General features: G+C 38.5%; 1 protein-coding gene across 6 annotated transcripts in view; it reads left to right on the forward strand.

The window, feature by feature from the left end:
• RBM33 (RNA binding motif protein 33) overlaps positions 1-18,007 on the forward strand; it is a 102,987-nt gene that overhangs the window by 61,676 nt on the left and 23,304 nt on the right. For 4 of the 6 annotated variants that reach the window (XM_068673435.1, XM_068673437.1, XM_068673439.1 and 1 more), the window contains exon 15: positions 7,104-7,742. In XM_068673435.1, the coding sequence (XP_068529536.1) occupies positions 7,104-7,742 (639 nt within the window). Of the gene's footprint in view, positions 1-7,103; positions 7,743-11,797; positions 12,322-18,007 lie in introns of those variants that run through there. The other 2 variants (XM_068673440.1, XM_068673441.1) reach the window with 2 other exon arrangements.

Below are 18,007 nucleotides of genomic sequence, written 5' to 3' on the forward strand. Positions count from 1 at the left end.
GCAGGTGTAGGAATCATTCCTACTGTGACAAGGCAGAGGTGGCGTGAACTTCATCAATGATACAAGTCTCTGAGATAGTTCTCTGATAGACCTCTGACCCACTGTGCCCATTTTATATCTTGCAGGTTTACGATCAGTTGTCTTGTGTTGTGTTTTTTTTATCATTTGTTTTTTTCTTCCCCTTCCAGGTAAGTACTTATTCCTTGGTTAGAAAACTTCTTCTCTTCCAGTTTGTGTTGCTGTATGCCTTATATGCCCTAAATAGCCATTTTTCTTCCTCGTGCCGTTTGCCCTTAGACTGCCCACTCTACTCTAGGGTCTTGAGCATTCCTGCAGGAAATTGAAGCTGTATTGTCCACGGAATTTCTTCTTCTTGAGGAAGAAAACCTTTCTTTCATATACCCTTTTTGGATGAAGGAAAATAGGAGATACTCTCAAGTTTTCCATTTTGGACAAAAAGATGCTGTTTGCTCTGCTAGTACTCTGCACAATCAAAAAATGAAATACAGGTTTTTGGATTCCACTGGGTTATGCATTGTGAACAGGGGACATTTTCCTGCACAAATTCTCCTGGGAGCTAGAGAAGACTTGCCATGAGCACTGTGTGAGAGAGTAGGTAGGATTGCACAGATGATATTGTTAATACTGAATGTCAGGAAGTGCCAGAGGAACATGATGGTTAAATGCACCCTGTACAATTCCTGAATGTCAGGTTATTCGGAACAAAACTGTAAATCTTTATAGTTCGGTCGCCCATGAAACTTGTCTCAAGGACCAGGTTTCCTTCAACAACTGTTGAAAGCTTTAATTGTGGTAATACTGTCTTCCTCTTAAGCTGCTGGTGATTAGCTTCTCATCTCGTTCGTGAATTACTATGACCATCCCTAATTTTCGGAAATGTGGCACAAAAGAAACCCATAGCTGGCAGTGCTTGACCTCTTCTAGACTTGCTTCTCAGTGGGAATATAAAAAACCCTTTTAATTGTGATCTTTTCTGAAAAAATTGCTTAAGTAATCTCTTTCACCTCAGTTCAGTTTCTTGGAATAATCCAAGTCAATCTGTCTTTCAGGCCAATAGTACAGGTAAGTTTTGAAGACCTATGCAAAGCAGATACAGGCCTCCCCATCTAAAGCATTTTATAGTTTTTTCACGTTTCAGCCGTATGGAACTTAGGACATTAGTCCTGAAATACCTCTGTCAGTGTCAGGAAAAATGAACTACTAGTTTTCACTCCTGTTAATCAAATGGAATAAAATAACCAGTACAAATATCTTGTTCTCTCCATCTTAAATATTATACGTATCCTAACAAACCTGTAACTTTAAGACCATCTAATTCAACTCATGTGATTTCTTGGTCCTGTAAGTCAAGCTTTCTTTTTCATTTCCATGGTAAAACAGCTGTCTTCGAAAGGAGTTTGTGATACCTATTCCACATATGTCACTTTTTTTGTAAAATAGGAGGGAAAAAAAAGTTGCCCTTGAAAAGTTGATGTCTCTATACTGTTTCCTATTGATAACGATAAAAGTAAAGCTTTCATAGGTACGCTTGTCAAAGATTTCTATGAATGTGCACGCACAGAATAGAACACTTCTTTTTTCAAAGAAGACCCAAAAGAGAGCCTTGCCCTACAGTGCAGTAACAGCTGTCCCTTTTCAGCTGTGCCACTTTGGTAGTCATATTCACTGGTGCCACTCATCCTCAGTTTACAAACTGAGGATTGCTGTACTAGCAGCTCTCATTTCCAAGCACTTAATTATTTTCTCTGCTATTTTTGTAATGTAGGTTATTACATCCCCTCCTTAAGGTAGATTGTAATATTTTCCAGTCTTTTGTGTATTTTTCTTCTAATTACCAAACTTTATGCTGTTTTAGGCTTTCTGTGAAGATGAAAGAGTTAAATTCTGCCATCTTTTCTAGCTGTCTGGCTCATAACTGAATTGGGCAGGTTATTTTGCAAGTGTCTTCAACTGGAAAATTAAGACTCTTTTTCTGTATCCATCTTCCTTAAGAGCCAATGGCCATATTTATGAATGCCCTATCACTCAGGAAGCACAAAAAATAGCAATGTTGACTGTTAAAGGTTTTCCCTCATCTTCCAAATAGGTTGCAGTCCTTTATATATCTGAGTGACTAGAAGACTGAAAACTGTTTGAACTTTCTGAATGGTACACTTGTTCCTATGCAGCTGGAAAATATCGACCTTTAAGTGCCTCTGTCAAAATGATTTTTCAGACTGAGGACATGGAAGTTTACATCTGGGAGAGTAACAAAGAGACAATGAAATTGAGAGAAATGGGTAGTGACTGCGGGTCTCATTCTGCTCATGTTGAGGTCAGTTTAGGGAGAGAGGAATTAGGGAAACATTAAGCATTTTTGAGTTTCAAAAAGGGGCAGAAAAATGTAGAAAGGTGATGTGAAGCTTTTTAGAAGAAATGAAATATTGGATCTCAGAACAGGGGAGATATTGGTAAACCATTGCATAATCAGAGGCTTGCTGATATCAACACTTATATTGCAGATAACATCCCTGGTATCCTTAAAGGCAACCTTTCTGTTCTTCCAAATCCAGTAAACTTTGGAGTTGGATTTTTGTTGGGTCTTATGTTCTTTTCTGTAAGACTCAGAGTATAGAAAATATTCAATATTGATCAAGTTCAGGTGATTATTAAGAAAATGTTTCTAAATCTGCTTTTTTAGAAGTTAATTACCTGAAAAAATGTAATTTTAATTTGTTCTCTCCAGCTTGAGTAGGTTTGACTTCTAAATTTTAAAAATAATGCCTCCTGTCTTTGTGCTTAAATTCTTTCCAGTGATATTTTTCCAGATAGAAGATCATAAGAGGGCAGTGTGCTTTTCAAAGTAATATATAATCTCATTCTTAATTTTCTGTTTTTCTGAGATGTACTCTGCCTGTGTTTTGTAGGATGATTCATACCTTCATAGGGTTTAGGAGCCCCTGTCATTAGTAATGCGTGACATTTATTTAACTGTCCTTATTGAACCCCAGCAGCCAAATGGTGTAATTTGGATCTGTCCTTACCTTTTATGAAGAATTGTTATGAATTTTTGGACAAGTGCTTCTAGTCTATTTTGTTTCTAATATTATAACTGATGGGGAAAAAATAACCTCTTGAATAAACTGATTTGTGTATATGCTGCAGTTCAAACTGTTTTGATTGTGCCAGTTTTACTGAGGGAAACAAGTGAGCCTGGCTGCATGATTTTTTTTTTTTGTTCCTTTATCCTTCGTTGCAAGCCAGAAAAGTTCAGTATCCAGCTCTTATGGCTCTGCATTTAACTCTAAGAACTTAAAAAAAAAAAAAAAAAAAAAAGGCCACAAAAGTGATTGTTTTGAATTCACTGTATGAGAAGCAAGCTATTGGTACGAGGAGTCGAGACGTTATACTTTATATTGTAATTTGTTTTAGAGCATTTCTGGGTTACCCTACAGAAGTCTGCTGCTTCTCTTACTGCTGCTCTTGAGTTAGATTCAGAATGGCAGCCTATAACAACTTCTTCTGGCACTTTCCATTACAATCTATGAACCTTTAAGGCAGAAGAAAAACCTATAGCTAAGGCTTGGTCTTCCCTCCAAACCACAATTAAATATATTGTGCTCAAGAACTTTTCAGACAGATGAGAATCTGCATTTAACAACAGCAAAAACAAATGAACAGAAAAAACAAAACAATAAGAATAACAGTAAGGGAACTGCTTTGCTTCTCTGGCTTTGTGCTTGTACTTTTTGTTCTTTTACTTTGTATTCCCCCTGGCTCCTCCTTTTATGTACACCATTTCTTCATGTTGTAGAATTTGCTGCAGAAAAAGGATGACACATCTGGTTTATCTAGTGTAAAGGCTGCTCCAAGTTTTTGTGCTGCTTCACCTGCAGATAATGTTGCTTTTGGTATTAAACCTCCAAATATGAGCTGTGAAATTCACGATTTCTTTGACGGATGTCTACTTTCTCCCAGTTGCTTTTTTTGGCAAAATTTTTATTTTTTTTTTTCTTTTGGCAGTGCAACTGCTTGTGAAGAAGTCTGTGCTGCGGTTATTAAGCTAATAGGATGAAAAGCATTAGCAGCAGTCATTGCATACCATTTCCATTTTGATCCAGTATGCTGTCTTGCTTGTTCTTTCTGATGAAGCTACTTACAATGTAGGGGAAGAGATGGTTTTAGAGCCAAGAGGCAGAGGATTTAACTACCCCTGTTTTCATCCTCGTGAGGAGTTAGCACGGAATCAGAATGGGTAGCAGTTGGGTCATTCCCCAACTAATAACAATTAAAAGTGACTCCTAATGCAAATACTTAGCTAATGATCACAGGGTCTTTATATTGCGTGGTCGTCTTCTAGCTGCAAGGGTATTTTACTGAGAACTTAACAATAATAGTAACTCATTTATGGAGATGAAGGATTTAGGCCTGTCTATAGCCTATTAATGATCTGATTTGCAATCGTCATATAACCTCAGAGCTTTTGGCCCTTCATTTCACAGCTCGCCTTTTAAGAAGAAATTGACTTTGTATTGACTTTGTAGGAACCTTACTAACTTAGCATGTATTGAGTTGAGTTCTTGAAAGGAAAATTCCAGATTATGTTTGAGATGGAGTAGCCTGAAGATTCTACTAAGCATTCATCCATCTTCTGATGTGTTGGTAATAGAGTTTGCCACTTGTCTTCTGTGTTTAATGCTAGTGCAGTTGAAGTCTGCCCACGGGGTTCTGCATGGACGTGTTGATCAGAGCCCCTCAGGATGTCCGTTCTTGCCTGCTGGCAAGACCCATTTAAATGCACCATAAAATACATCTCTGCGCTGCTTACGTGTAGCCTTTGAGTTGGTGTTTTGTACTTACCAGATCGGGATTTGTATCTTCCGAGGCTTTCAGAACTTGTTAGATGATAATACAAGCAGACAGTTCCCTGATGATACAGCACAGCTGATAGAAAAGCCCAGTCTTATGCAGACTTCTGCTAGTATTGACACCCTCAGTTGATCATAAAAAGAAAAAAAAAAAAGTGCTACCTCTAGAGGTAGACTTGGTACTGGCTCACTGGCATCTGTCAGACCCATTTAGATAAAATACAGAATACTCTGATCTAAAGCAAAGCAAGTGAATTAATTCATTAAGTGGAACAGGTTTTCTGTTTGGACAATTTGAACATATTTACTGTCTCTGAAACGGACTGAAAGCTTCATTCATAACATCAGGTTCTGCATAACAGCATGTCATCCTCCTATCTGGAGCTTATCTTATTTTTCTCATCCTATGCAAGATATACTTAAGAGTCTTATCTTTTTGCTCTGTTTCTGAAGGATCACATGTTTTTTTTTGTTGTTGTTTTGGTGTTTAAAACTATAATCCAGCACCTCCAGCTTTCAGTCCAAGATTAACTACTTGACTTCCCTCCATGTTTTAATTTGTAAAAGTGTGTTCCTGTTGCCATCTGTCAACAAAGACCTGTAACCTAGTCATTACAGTGATCAGTCATTTATCACTACAGTCGTCCTCTGAAAAGGATTGAGGAAGATCAGAAACTTGTGGTTTATGAAGCATTGTCCTAAAAAGGATGGTGTTCGGATTCCTCCCAAAACTGTAGCCCATATTTATAAATAAATAAATCTGTTTTTGTTGAAATCTTATTTTAGTCGTTGTTTAGGCTAGACTTGTACTCTGAGACATGCAGCTACTTAGAAAAGGAGCAGTTATATCCGGAGGAGACGAGCATTCAGGAATTGTGCATCTGGATTCTATGAACACAAATACTAATGGGCTTTTTTATCTGCAAATCAACTTTATGGTTGGATCTCTTCTGCTTTTTTTTTTCTTTTGTGTTGGAGATTCTGTGATATACCAGAGATAAAAGCCCTCAAACACCAAAATTTATTATTGCACACTTGGGTACGCATGCGTTTAAAAATAATCTAAAAAAAAAAAAAGACATTTATACTTACAAGCTCTTGCACCCCAGTTTAGAGCAACATAAATAACTATTAATTGCAGATTCAGTTTTTGAGAAGTGTTCTAACATTGTTTATGCTGTAACTTACCAAAATGTGGAGTATTATTACTCTGAGAGCCTGTTAGGGGTGATTAACGGATCTTATCAAGAGAATTTTGTGCTCATTAGCATTTGTAAGCAGTCTCTGTAAGTCTCTAACTTAATGTTTCAAACTGTTGAAAATAAAACACATAAAAGGTATGCTTTGTAACTTTAAAAAAAAAAAAAGCATATATTTGTATCATAAGCTGCTTGATTGCTTTTCCGGGATGGTGAGAATTAATGTTTTCCCAGCTCTTGTCTATTTTTTATAGCTTTTCATAAGAACCGGTTGCGCCAAAGTTGAATAATCTTTAGAAAGGTTATTTGATAGTGTGTAAGACTTTCAGAAGGGCCTAGGGACAGAATATTAAAGGCATTCTCTATATACCATTAATATTCCAACGCTGCATTTGGCAACATTTTGATTCTGAAGAGAGTGCATGAGTTCAAGGTCAGAGAGATTGACTTGTGCTGTTCATTATAACCAATTATTGTGTGACAAATGAGTTTGAGATCAGGCTGAAAATTCTGTGAGAAAAATCAATAGTTCTAATCAGGGCCTTTCAGGTCATTTACCACCCTACCTTTTGTTAGTTTGTCAGAAAAGAGCAAGATAAAACCTGTGTGACAGTGGGTTGCCTTCGTATTGTTACTTTCCATTTGAAACATATTTTGATATCTCAAATTATATTAATAGTTTAATTGGTTTTAGAAACTTCTAAATGAGTTCCAATTTGTAAGACTTCATTTTTAGTATTATGATAAGATTTCTTAACTGGTATTAAAGCTTTTTTTTTTTTTTTTAACCGTCTTAGGAAGTAGTATTTCTAAGTCCTAAACCTGATTTGAGCTGTTTATCTCTAATGAATAGCAAATAAACCATATTTGTGGATATGCTCTACTACTAATAGCCTTTCCTTTGTGTCATGGATAATTTCAGAAGCTCTACAGAGAGTTAGGTCGTTATCACATCTAAAACAACAAAATAATGTTATTTTGACCAAACCGGGCAGATAGAGTATTTTATAAATTAATTTGTGTTTCCCTTTTGTAGTATCCAGATGAAGATGAAGAAACTAGATTGTACCGTTTGAAGATAGAAGAGCAGAAGCGTTTAAGAGAAGAAATTCTGAAACAAAAGGAGTTGAGACGGCAGCAGCAGGCTGGTGCTAGGAAGAGAGAACTGCTTGAAAGACTGGCGCAGCAGCAGCAGCAGCAGCCTTCTACACAGCAATCCTACGTGCAGCAGGAGGACGACTCTTCCGAGTTCCCCACCAACGGCAACCCTTACATACCCCACTCTGGCTTACAGACCAGGCAAAATGTGAAAAACAGACTCCTTGTTAAAAAGCAAGATATGGTAGTCCCAAATACCCAGCCCAAACACACAGATTACCCACAGGTTGGGGGCAATATGCAGTATCAAGGACAGCAGCTGAAACCAGTGAAACAGCTGAGGCAGCCCAGGACAGTACCTCCAAGTCAGCCTCAGGCAGCACAGAAAATATCGCAGACAAAACCTGCTGCAGCACCGCTGCCCTCACCACAGACTGCTCGAGTGGCTTCGGTACAAGCAAGGCCCCAGGAACTGAAACCTGGCGTGAAAAGGACTGTCATGCAGCGGACAAACAGTGGTAGTGGAGATGGGCCCCATGTCGGCAGCAAAGTCAGGGTGATTAAGTTGTCAGGAGGGGTAAGTTTCCGAGGCTCGTCTTGTGTGTGTCTGTCGTCATGGTTTGTTTGTGTGTGTTTCATTCCGTGCAATCCCAAAATAAAAAATGGGCCCAAGGTGAAGAGGGAAGTAGCAGATTTAGCAGACTTTACAATCCATATTTTAGATTTTCAGAACTGTAAGTTATTAGCTATTCAGAAGTGTATGTTTTCTTTAGTGCTTTACTGCCAGGCAGTTACTGTTACCACCATATTGTTACCTAAAATAACACTCCTTTCCTTTAAATTCTTTGTAACTTGAGTCTCAGGGAATCCTCAACTCTGCTCATTTTGCTTAAGGTTGATAGGTCGAATAATGGGTCAGAGAAAAGGACTTGTAGACCTGTTTTCTAGGCTAAGTTAAAAATCTAGGCTCTGCTTATTCATTAGTTGAAGCCACATAATTTAGTTGTGTGCCAGCACTGGCATTGGCGTGGTTTCTGTACCCAAGGGAAGATTGGCTTTATTTTCTTGGGAAGCGTGTTGCGAAACTAACTAAAGCAGTATATTGGAGAGGGATGTTTTCTGTTAGAGGCTGGGTTTAAAACATTACCATTTCACTTCTGCATCTAAATGAGGTTTCCTTATCTTTCGATGAGGGGTCTATTATTTGTAGGGCGTCCCCTGAGCTCCAGCGTTGTGGATGACTCTCAATGCTGGTCTTGATGGCAGCGTGCATACTTAAGATCTGGGGGGTTGGTTAGGAAGTATCTAGACCAGATTTTTTCTGTCTTAATGAAAAAGACAGGTTAATTTGGTAGAAGGAGAAACTGACACGAAGGGATGCAGTGAGGTGATGGTTGCCCGTGTGCAATCCGTCCTTGGGTTCTGTGCTGAGGAGGAAAGAAGGATGCGATCTGTTAAAAACTGTGGTACATCAGAGATGTCGGGGAGGGGGTTGAAGAAAATTTCTTAATTATTTAAGAACGTTAATTAGAGGAACTTGCAGAACTGCTCTAAGTCTGTAATGAGGTGAACATACTGTGTTAATGGGCTCAAGGAAGCCTCAGTGGGTAAGCTTTAATCTGTAGAAATAAGGGAGAAATCGAAATGCCAAGGCCTGAATTACTTTTTATAAATACTTTTCTACAGCTCATAAAACAAATATGCTTCAAATTTTGAATTGCATAATGACCACGTGATCTTTCAAAATACTAACATAAAGGACGTTGTTGACTAAATAGAGCTGACAACAACCTTGCTTGGAGGATGTCTAAATCTTCTGACACAGTAACAAGTGTAGAAGAAAGTTCAAAAGGTTGAAAGAATTTTTTTTCCTGGGCTGAAAATAGTTACATACAAATATGTCTGCAGGAATCCCAGTGGTCTGTGAAAGGTACAGCAGGTTTGTTATTCCTGAGCAATTAAATAAGGCAATCATGCACAACTTCTTGTATTATGTGGTGAAATAAAACAATGCCAGTCACCACTGTATACAGCTCTTCATAACAAAGGTTATCAGTGCCCAAACTGGCATTTGTAATGCAGTAGTTTTTATTGTAACTCTGTTTCAGGAAACCAGAGATGATTTGTTTCAGATGAGTCTCTTGGTAAGCAAGTGCAATTAGCTTTGTTAAATGCACCTGGAACCTCCCTTTTGGTGTATATTCAAGCAGATTTGTTCTGTCCTTAACTTCCAGCTACCGAGGTGTTATTACCAAAGTAAAGCAGGTTCTTTACATGTAGCTTTTTCTGCTTTTATTCATATAGTCATGAAAATTTTCGTTCCAACTATGGAAGAGTAAGAGCAGGCATTGCAATTAGCTGCTTAACATTGAGCAAGATAGTTAATTTTTAATCATTTACTGACAGGCTGAATCCATATGACTTAATTTCTGAACCATGCAAGATAAAAAACAAAACGGAGAGGCTGTGAAATCTTGTCTATTTTGACAGGATTTAAAAGAAGAATTAAAAGGTGTGGGCTCTGCCATAAAGATCACATCACATTTAGTTTTGCTCTCTCATGTTTAGCTCTGCCACCTGCTTCCTCTTCCCTCAACCCTAAATGTAAAGGAAAAGCCAAATCTCTTTTTCCTAGCTGTTCTCCTTAGTATTTGTTTGTGTTTCCTATAATTCCCTTTCTTTGGCCAAAGGGATGCTTGGTATCCCTTATCTATATGCATTGACTTCATCCTGCAGTTAGCAGCCCTGCTGTTGCTCTCCAGTCTAATCGCTTGTACCCTTTTTCCTTTCTAGAGCTCTTTTGTGCAGCACAGTTTTTAAGACCCGTGTCCAAGTGAGATGGTTTGTGATTAGACACAATGCAGGTCCCTTTCTGAAGCTCTTCATTCAGGCAGGTACAGACTTAGAAGGTCCCTTCTCTTTCAGCCTGCCGGCCATGGTACAGCATGGTAGTAGAGCTGTCAGCAGAAGAGCTGATCAGTTCGATGCCAGACCCATACAAACTGCCCTAGACCAAATTAACCTAAAACAGCAGCTGGTGGCAAGGAGGTTTCCCCAGGATTCAGTAGGACCATCAGTAGAACAGGATCAAATGAGGATTTGTTGCTGACACCTTGTTATTTAAGTTAGGGAGATGTACTGAGTACACTGGTGTCAGTTATGGTGTACAAATTGCGTACACCAGGAGAGAAGGGTTTATTTTCTTGAGGACAGTAAGTAACTTTCCCAGCCTAAGCTTCTAATTATACTTAAATACTTGTATTGCTGGACACTGCAGTACTATTGAGGCTCTCTGACCTCCAGATAAAAGTAATCCTTGTTATTTAAGGTAAAAGAACTAATCTCTTCCTATGATACTCTCTCTTGAGACGTTTTTACTTTTTAACTATTTTTACCTAATTGTAAGAGTTACTAATTAAATCCTAAGAAATATGTTAGTTACTCCAGTTTATCTGATGTGTAAGATGCCTTTATTTATGACTTCTTAAAGGAAATTCTGGTCATTTTCTACTTCCCTTTTCTTTATGTCAGACTAAGTCCTCATACCAAGGTGATACATGCTAGGTACAATACTTAATGTGTGGTTTGTTTTTTCTTTTTTACCAAATTGCCTTTTTTCTCCAGGAAAAACAAAAACCCACCACCAGATACGCCCATCCCTTTCTAATATTTTTTTAATTTATGCAGGAATGGCAGTACAGTGAATAGTTTTCCATATTAATTACTTCTTTAAATGTTATACTCTTGGAAAAATGAGATAGTGCTAAGAGTTTAGCAAATGAATTCTGACTTTTTTTCATGGAGGCCCAAAAGTCTTTTGATAGATCCAATCTTCTTTATGGTTGCTGTGTCTTCCAATTCAGCTTTTCCAGAAATCGCTCAGCGTACGTGTTGGGTATTCATACTAACATGTTCTGCTAAGAAAAAGTCTTGAGATATGCTTAGTTCCTTGGAAAGGAGCCTGAACTCAGTCCTAAGGATCTGCATAAGAATAAACTCAGAGAGGTTGTAGGGCGTTATTTGTCAGGCAGAAATACCCTAATAAATCTCTTACAGAAAATGGGTGAAAGGACCATTTATTCCACGTTGAAGAGAGGTGAACTTCATAGCACTCCTGATGGATCTGTCCAGCTTTTTGTCTGAGATCTCATTTATGGAGATTTCTTGGGCCATCTACTTCAATGGTTAATGTGTACATTTAGGAGATTTTTTTCTTACTGACCAAGCCATATTTTTTTGCTGCGGTTTGAATTTGACTATTTGTATTTTGCCTCAAGAGACGTGGGGAAAAAATACTTCCCTCTTTGTGGCTTGTCTCTCATTTTGAAGATCTCTTAACCGTTTTTGATCAGTCATTCCCATCACTACCTCTGGACAGGTCAGGTTTTCTGACACCTTAGCTGTTGTGGTGGTAGCTCAGCTGAATTCCCAAAGTCGGTATATTAGGAGTGTCTTTAGTCCTAGAAGAACAGGTTTGTACCAAATACATCCTTAAATATCTGAAGGTTTTATGGAGTGGGTGCTGAATTTAGTTTTTGTTTTGTTTGAGGTTCTTTGGGAAACGGTAATAAAGTCTTAAAATCTCTGTATCTTTCAGTCATCTTATGTTGTTGTTGGATGATTTTTCTCTAGCCAGAAAATGGTCTGCCATGGTTAAAGTGATATATGTCTGTCCCAAAGGCCTGAAAATGCTGATTTCTTACGCTGCAACAAGAACACACCAATCTTTGTCTCTGTGGAAAGCCGCACAATGATCTTGTTTCATATATCTGTAAACTACACAAAAATCTCAGTGTTCCCTATCGGATTAAAAGCAACATTATCTTATTAGTGATCTTAATCATGAAAACCTGAGATGCTTCATCTGAAAAGCTTGAAGAAAGTATTGGCAAGTCTTGTTTGAAAAGTCTGTTACAAAATTGTCCTTGGATTGTAAAAAGAAAATGGGAATGGAAGATAAACAACTTCATTCTTATTTCAAGTAACTGAGAAGTGAAATAGTGGAATGTGGAGTTCTAAATATGGACAAAGACACTGATTTAGATGATTCTTGTTTAATAATGTAACCTTATCAACCAACTTCACTTTGTTTGTACCTGTGTTTGCATGCATGTGTATGTTTCAAGTTCAATTAAAAGTATTTGACTTGAAAGCTCTATAGCGCCTTTCCTCTAAATATGTCAGGAATTACAAACACCAAGATTTCTTTGTTTGCATGACAAGTTCTGGAGAGATCTCTGCTCTTCTACCAGCTGTGAGAAACAGAACACAGGAACTGGCACCACACACAGTGCGATTAATTTTTTAAGAAACTAGAGAATGGCATTGCAGTTCATCCAATCCAACTGTTTGAAGGAGCTGTGGATAATGTCCATATTGGAAGCAGACAGAACAGGCTGAAGCCATCATATCTGAATGTCCAGATATCATTTAGAGTGATAATTGTGTCAGAATGGGCAAGACCTCTGCAGCAGTACTAATTCAAGTGTCATTGAAAAAGGACTCTGCCTGCCACAGCCTGCGAGACAGTGCTGTAGAAATATGTCACAAATGAACGTGGATTTCTTCCCCACAAATATCAGAGTGAAAAAAAAAAAGGAAGTCAGGTACTATTCCTGTTACGAAAAAGGCATACTATTTTATGGAGTATTTCAAAACAAATGAACTGTCCTCCCAGACCTCCAACGAGGATGGGCCCTACGGAGACAGAATACCTGGTGGCTCGGGGGCAGTTCTTTACTTAGAAGCAACTCCATGTGCTGTTTGGGACATGCTCAGTTCCTGGGCAAGCGAAATGTAAGGGCACGTGTGGACACACTCAGCAACTAGAGGGATTTGAGGTGACAGCCAAACCAGATGCAAGCAGTACTTCTTATGGATTCGTAATAAAATCCTCAAAAAAGAGGAGATACCGAACTAAATTGAATTTCGCTTTGCTGTGGTTAACTTGGAAGCAAAGTGCAATAAAGTATTTCCTATTGAAGGCTGGAGAACAAGTTTCTCCTTTTCCTCAGGAGACTTTTAAATTGTATGTTGAAGAAGAGCAGCGTCCTCCTGAATACCCTGAAAGCAAGGCACTTGGTATTGCTTGTCACTGTTGTTAAGTCTCAAAGGAGAGTTTTTCTGCCACTGTAAGTGTTACAGTGTGAAATTCATATTGATGCCATGTTGGTGTTATGGAGCATCTCGTTTCCTGATGGGAAATGACTAAAGGCAGCTCTAACACCACTGAAGTTCGTAACAAAGAGCCAGCTTTCAAATGAAAATTACTTGAATGCAATCAATGAATTTGGTGGGGAGAAATGCAGATTTGTCCAGTTTAAATTTAATAGTTCAAGGTGTCACAAATGTCTTTTAAATGGCGTTTCAGGTTGACGGTTTGGAATAGACCTTTAACACAGAGGTGGCTGTGAGTTGGAAGGGTCACAGGAAACGTGAACTAGGGAACCTAGAAAGGAACCTAGAAATGAGGGAAGCTCCCACTGTACTGATTTCTGATCGCCAGTATTTGTGTTTTCTAACATACCAGGTGTCCAGTTCAAAAGCGCTCTTTGAGGAGCTTTGGAATCGCTGGTATTTTCAAACAGAAGTGGTTTCTCTTGGTAATTTCTCTGCCTGTCCAGTTTTCATTGTAATATTCTGTACAAAAATACCCTGGACATGAATACTGACAAATGAATAGGGACACAGGAAACTTAGCTCAAAAACATATTTTTGATATCTATGTTCCGGTGATGTATATTTGTGGACAGAAATGTAAAAACAAAGGTGGTGCTTAGAGTAAAATACAGGCCCAGTCCAGAATCTTAGAATGGTTTGGGTTGGAAGGGACCTTAAAGCCCAGCCAGCTCTAACCCCCTGCCATGGGCAGGGATGCCACCCACTAGATCAGGTTGCCCAGGGCCTCATCCAACCTGGCCTTGAACACCTTTAGGTAGTTCAAGATAGGGCATCCACGACCTCGGTTGTCTTTGCTGCAGCTTTGAAACAGCATTTATATTTTTGTGATGGGTTTCTCTGACTTTTGGCCAGTCCTTTTCCATGCCTTAGTTCTCTCAGACATAAGAGGAAATACTTAAAGGTAAGGAGTCTGTTAGTATGTGGGATTAAATGGAATTAGCTGCTTTTTTATGAGGTGTTTGCTTCTGCTGTTCTGACTCTCCGTACACCATTAGGCACTATTAGAAGAGAAGTTTGTCATCAAATCATGCTTCACTGAAGCAGCTTAACAGTGTCTTGTTCATTTTTTTTTTTACGGGGAGGGAACCACTTCTGGATTTTATTTATTACTTAGTCTGAGTGCTCTTGTTTGAGGTAAGTTTGCCTCATGCCAAAGTTTTTGGCCAGGAAATATAAACCACAGCACCAAAAGTGGCATTTTTCTGGTGTGAATGGGGAAGCTTTGATAAGTTCTGCATGCTCTGTAGGCTGATGCAGCGTATTTCTGCAGGTACTCATAAGTCAAAACCATACCATTAGTGTGTCTTAAATGTGTCATTAATAATGAGTCTATTAATCAAGGAGTGTATTGCAGCCTGGTTAGAGAGCAGGAGGGTTTTTTTTTTAGTACTGCTGTTCTTGAATTTAAAAAAAGACTTTAAAAGCCTTCTAAGACCTTTCAGTAAAGGGTTTCCAGGTGTTTCTTATTGGCATTTGACAGACTGAAAATAGATTTTCAGCTGTTCATAAAGAGTGCTTGTTCATGTTACTGGTTTGTGGGGTATTTCACAAATGGTTTGGCTTTCTTTTCCCAGGTCCCTGGCAGTATCACAGTGGTAAAATGTTTGGAACACCAATTGAAGAGAAACAGCTAATTATTAGGAATTTGCCTTTAATTTTGGTTATTGTAATGAGAGATTATTCACATGTATTTCATGATAGTCTTTCTTGCTTTCTATGATTTTTAATCGAACTCTATCTGTTATGTGGTGATCACAGCTGTCTGCGTAGTTGTCTGTTTGACAATCAATTGAAGTATCAGTAAAAAGAAAAAGTTTACATATGAAAATCCACATAACTGATGAAAGAAAACAGTAATTTGTTCTTGTCCTTGAAGTGAAGATGAGTTTAGTAACCTGGTAGGTGCTTTTTCCTCTGAACGACTGCAATACCGTAGAAGTACTCATTTCTAGAAATATTGACTCAAACTGGTAGCAGATGAGGAGTTTTTCGTAGAGGAAATCAATTACAAGACATTTCTGGATTGAGATTTTCCTGCAAGATTCAAGCCTTTGTCGTGTTACAGAGAATTTGATTTATAGTACGTCTGGGAAAAGATGAAAATATTTTCCTTCTCCGGGTTATTTTTACACAAATCACCCGGAGTTTATTTCCTTTAAGTGCTTTATCCGGCATGCACATCCCTTTCCTATTGGGTGATTTTTTGAATTAGCTTTATAAAGATTACACGGATAGACACGGCATTGTCGTAGTTAATAGAAACCTGTGCAGTGAGGTCTATGGGCTGCAAGATCCCTAACAGTGCCGGTGACAGTGAAGTATGGCCTTATCGAGAGGAGAATTCATAAGAGGCTGCCCTGGGACACCGCACCACTGTCCTTCTGTGTATCCTGACAATGTTATCTGTCCTCTCAGTACGGAGTATCAAATGTCTGTCACGAGTGCAGAAATTAATTTAATGTCACCTGAAGACATGCAATTAATCTTTTCGAGGTTTTCATAATACCTTTACAGAAAGAGTTGCCAGTTTGGCGGATTTGGATTTTGGGGTTTAGCAGAAGATAAGGAAAATTAATTTTTCATCAGGGTTAATACAAGCTAGCAGGGCCACAAAGGCTGAGAAAAATGGTTTGGGAATTTGTCAAGTGTTGTCACTCTAGAATAATGCTGCTTAACGTCTGATAGGTGTAATCAAGAGTTGAGATTTCTATAGAGGGGGATTAATCAATTTGCTCACTACAGAATGCAGGTTGGTGATACCATTCCTTCATGGGGTTTAAGAATGAAAATAAGATTTGATCTGTCAAATTGCAGGAAGCTCTGACACTATCAATAGGCAGTTTTATCAGTACATTTTAAGGCGTTTGTTATAAATAAATTTGTCCTGCTAATGTTGGTGGCAAATAAACTTCGTCTTCATTACAAAACTGTCACAATGATTATGATGGAGCGCAGAGCTTCGGCTTGCGAAATTCGGGCAGGATCAGAAAATTCTGGGGTTAGGATTCGTGATCTCCTATTTGGCAGGATGGTCTTTGTGTTTCTGAATGCACAGCACTGACAAGTGAGAGAACGAGTGTCAATATTGGAAACCAGCCTCGATTACTATCGGGGAACTGATTCTGAAATTCATGGCCCTCAAATGGCATAACTTCTCTTTTTTGTTAGTCTGCAGATTCTTACACAGTAACATTTGAAAAATGCTCACCGTATAGATCAAATCCTTTCATCTAGATCTTTTGACTAGTGTTTAATTACATGCAGTATTATAAATTAATTTAGTTTTGGCACTGCTAGCAATCTCACAGTGTTTTCAATTTGAAAGACAGTTTTTGAGATTTCCCCTGAACAGAACTCCTGTCCCTTACTAAAAGTGTTTTTATTACTCCTGAATTAGGCAAGTAACTATAAAGTTTCATTCAGGAGAACACTGTCCTAATTTCATGTTAATTTAGGAAGGTAGACCTTGTATAAAAGTTGGGAATTCATTGCCTGAAGGTCAAAATGGTTTGTAATGCAGGAATTAAGCAGTAGGCAATAGCTGAAAAGCATTTTCCCTTTATTGGTTTGCAGACACAAGATGAAATTCACCTATCTGTAGGGGACTTTAGAGGCAATTTGCATTATAAAATCAGAAATTGTAACAATCGGTCTCAGGTCTTAGCATAGGACTGTGGTGGGCTGGGAATTGTTCTACCTTGTTTCAGCACTTCAGTGCATCAGGCTGTATGAAGCTGGCCATGATGATGGATAGATTCCTTGCAGAAGGATTTAGGGTTGCCCAGTATATCCCAAAAGAGTACTAAAAAAAAAAAAAAAAGAAAAACATGCTTTATCAAGAATTACAATATCTCGTTCTATTTCTACACATTTAAATCTGAGGGGAAGAGAGGATGTAAGCTAATGAAAACTTACCATTAGAGAAATCAAGTCCTTAAGAAAAAGTGGATCTCAAATGAGGTAGAAGTGGGATGCTTGAAGTAGAGGAGATGCTAGCAGTTCAGTTTCCATCACTTAGATGTTGTATTGGTAGCTTTTGCACTACCAGTTTGCTCTGCCTGCCTCCTTACCTGTAGCTTTGCCATGTGTTTAAGTAGCCTAATGGGTTCTGGCCGGGTGTTTGCCTCTGGAGCGAAAGCCAGGAGTGAACATCCAACAGTGTTATTTACAGGCATGCATCTCTTCCTCTGAGGTGTTAATATTCTCATACGAACGTGTGGCCCGTAAGCAATGTGTGAGGTTTTGTAGCTTTAAGGCCAGGCATTAAAGCTCTTTATGCTTTATTTTTGCTTGAGACTTAGTTCTTTATTTGCATTCCTGAAGAAGCCAGCAATTACCTTGCATGTAAGGAGTTTAAAGGATGGTATGATGGTGAGTGCCATGTTTTAATTTGCCACTAAATAGCACTATGCAGATTTAGTTCCCTTTGGCTCTAGCAGTGCTGGTCCTTGCACTGACATGACTTTGGCACAGATTCTTTTTTCAGCTGGTTAAAATTTGTTACCTGAGACTTTGTTTTGCTTGTTAAGTGCATATTGACCTAGGAGCTGTGTTTGTTTTTCATTTCATTAAGAAAAACACCAACATTGTCTAAAGTGGAAGGCAGGACTGGCTGTACAGTGCTGCACCATACTGCTGAAGGTCAGTGAGCAGGGAGCCCTC

Source organism: Anas acuta, chromosome 2 (genome assembly GCF_963932015.1).
Source record: "Anas acuta chromosome 2, bAnaAcu1.1, whole genome shotgun sequence".
NCBI classification, from domain to species: Eukaryota; Metazoa; Chordata; class Aves; order Anseriformes; family Anatidae; genus Anas; species Anas acuta.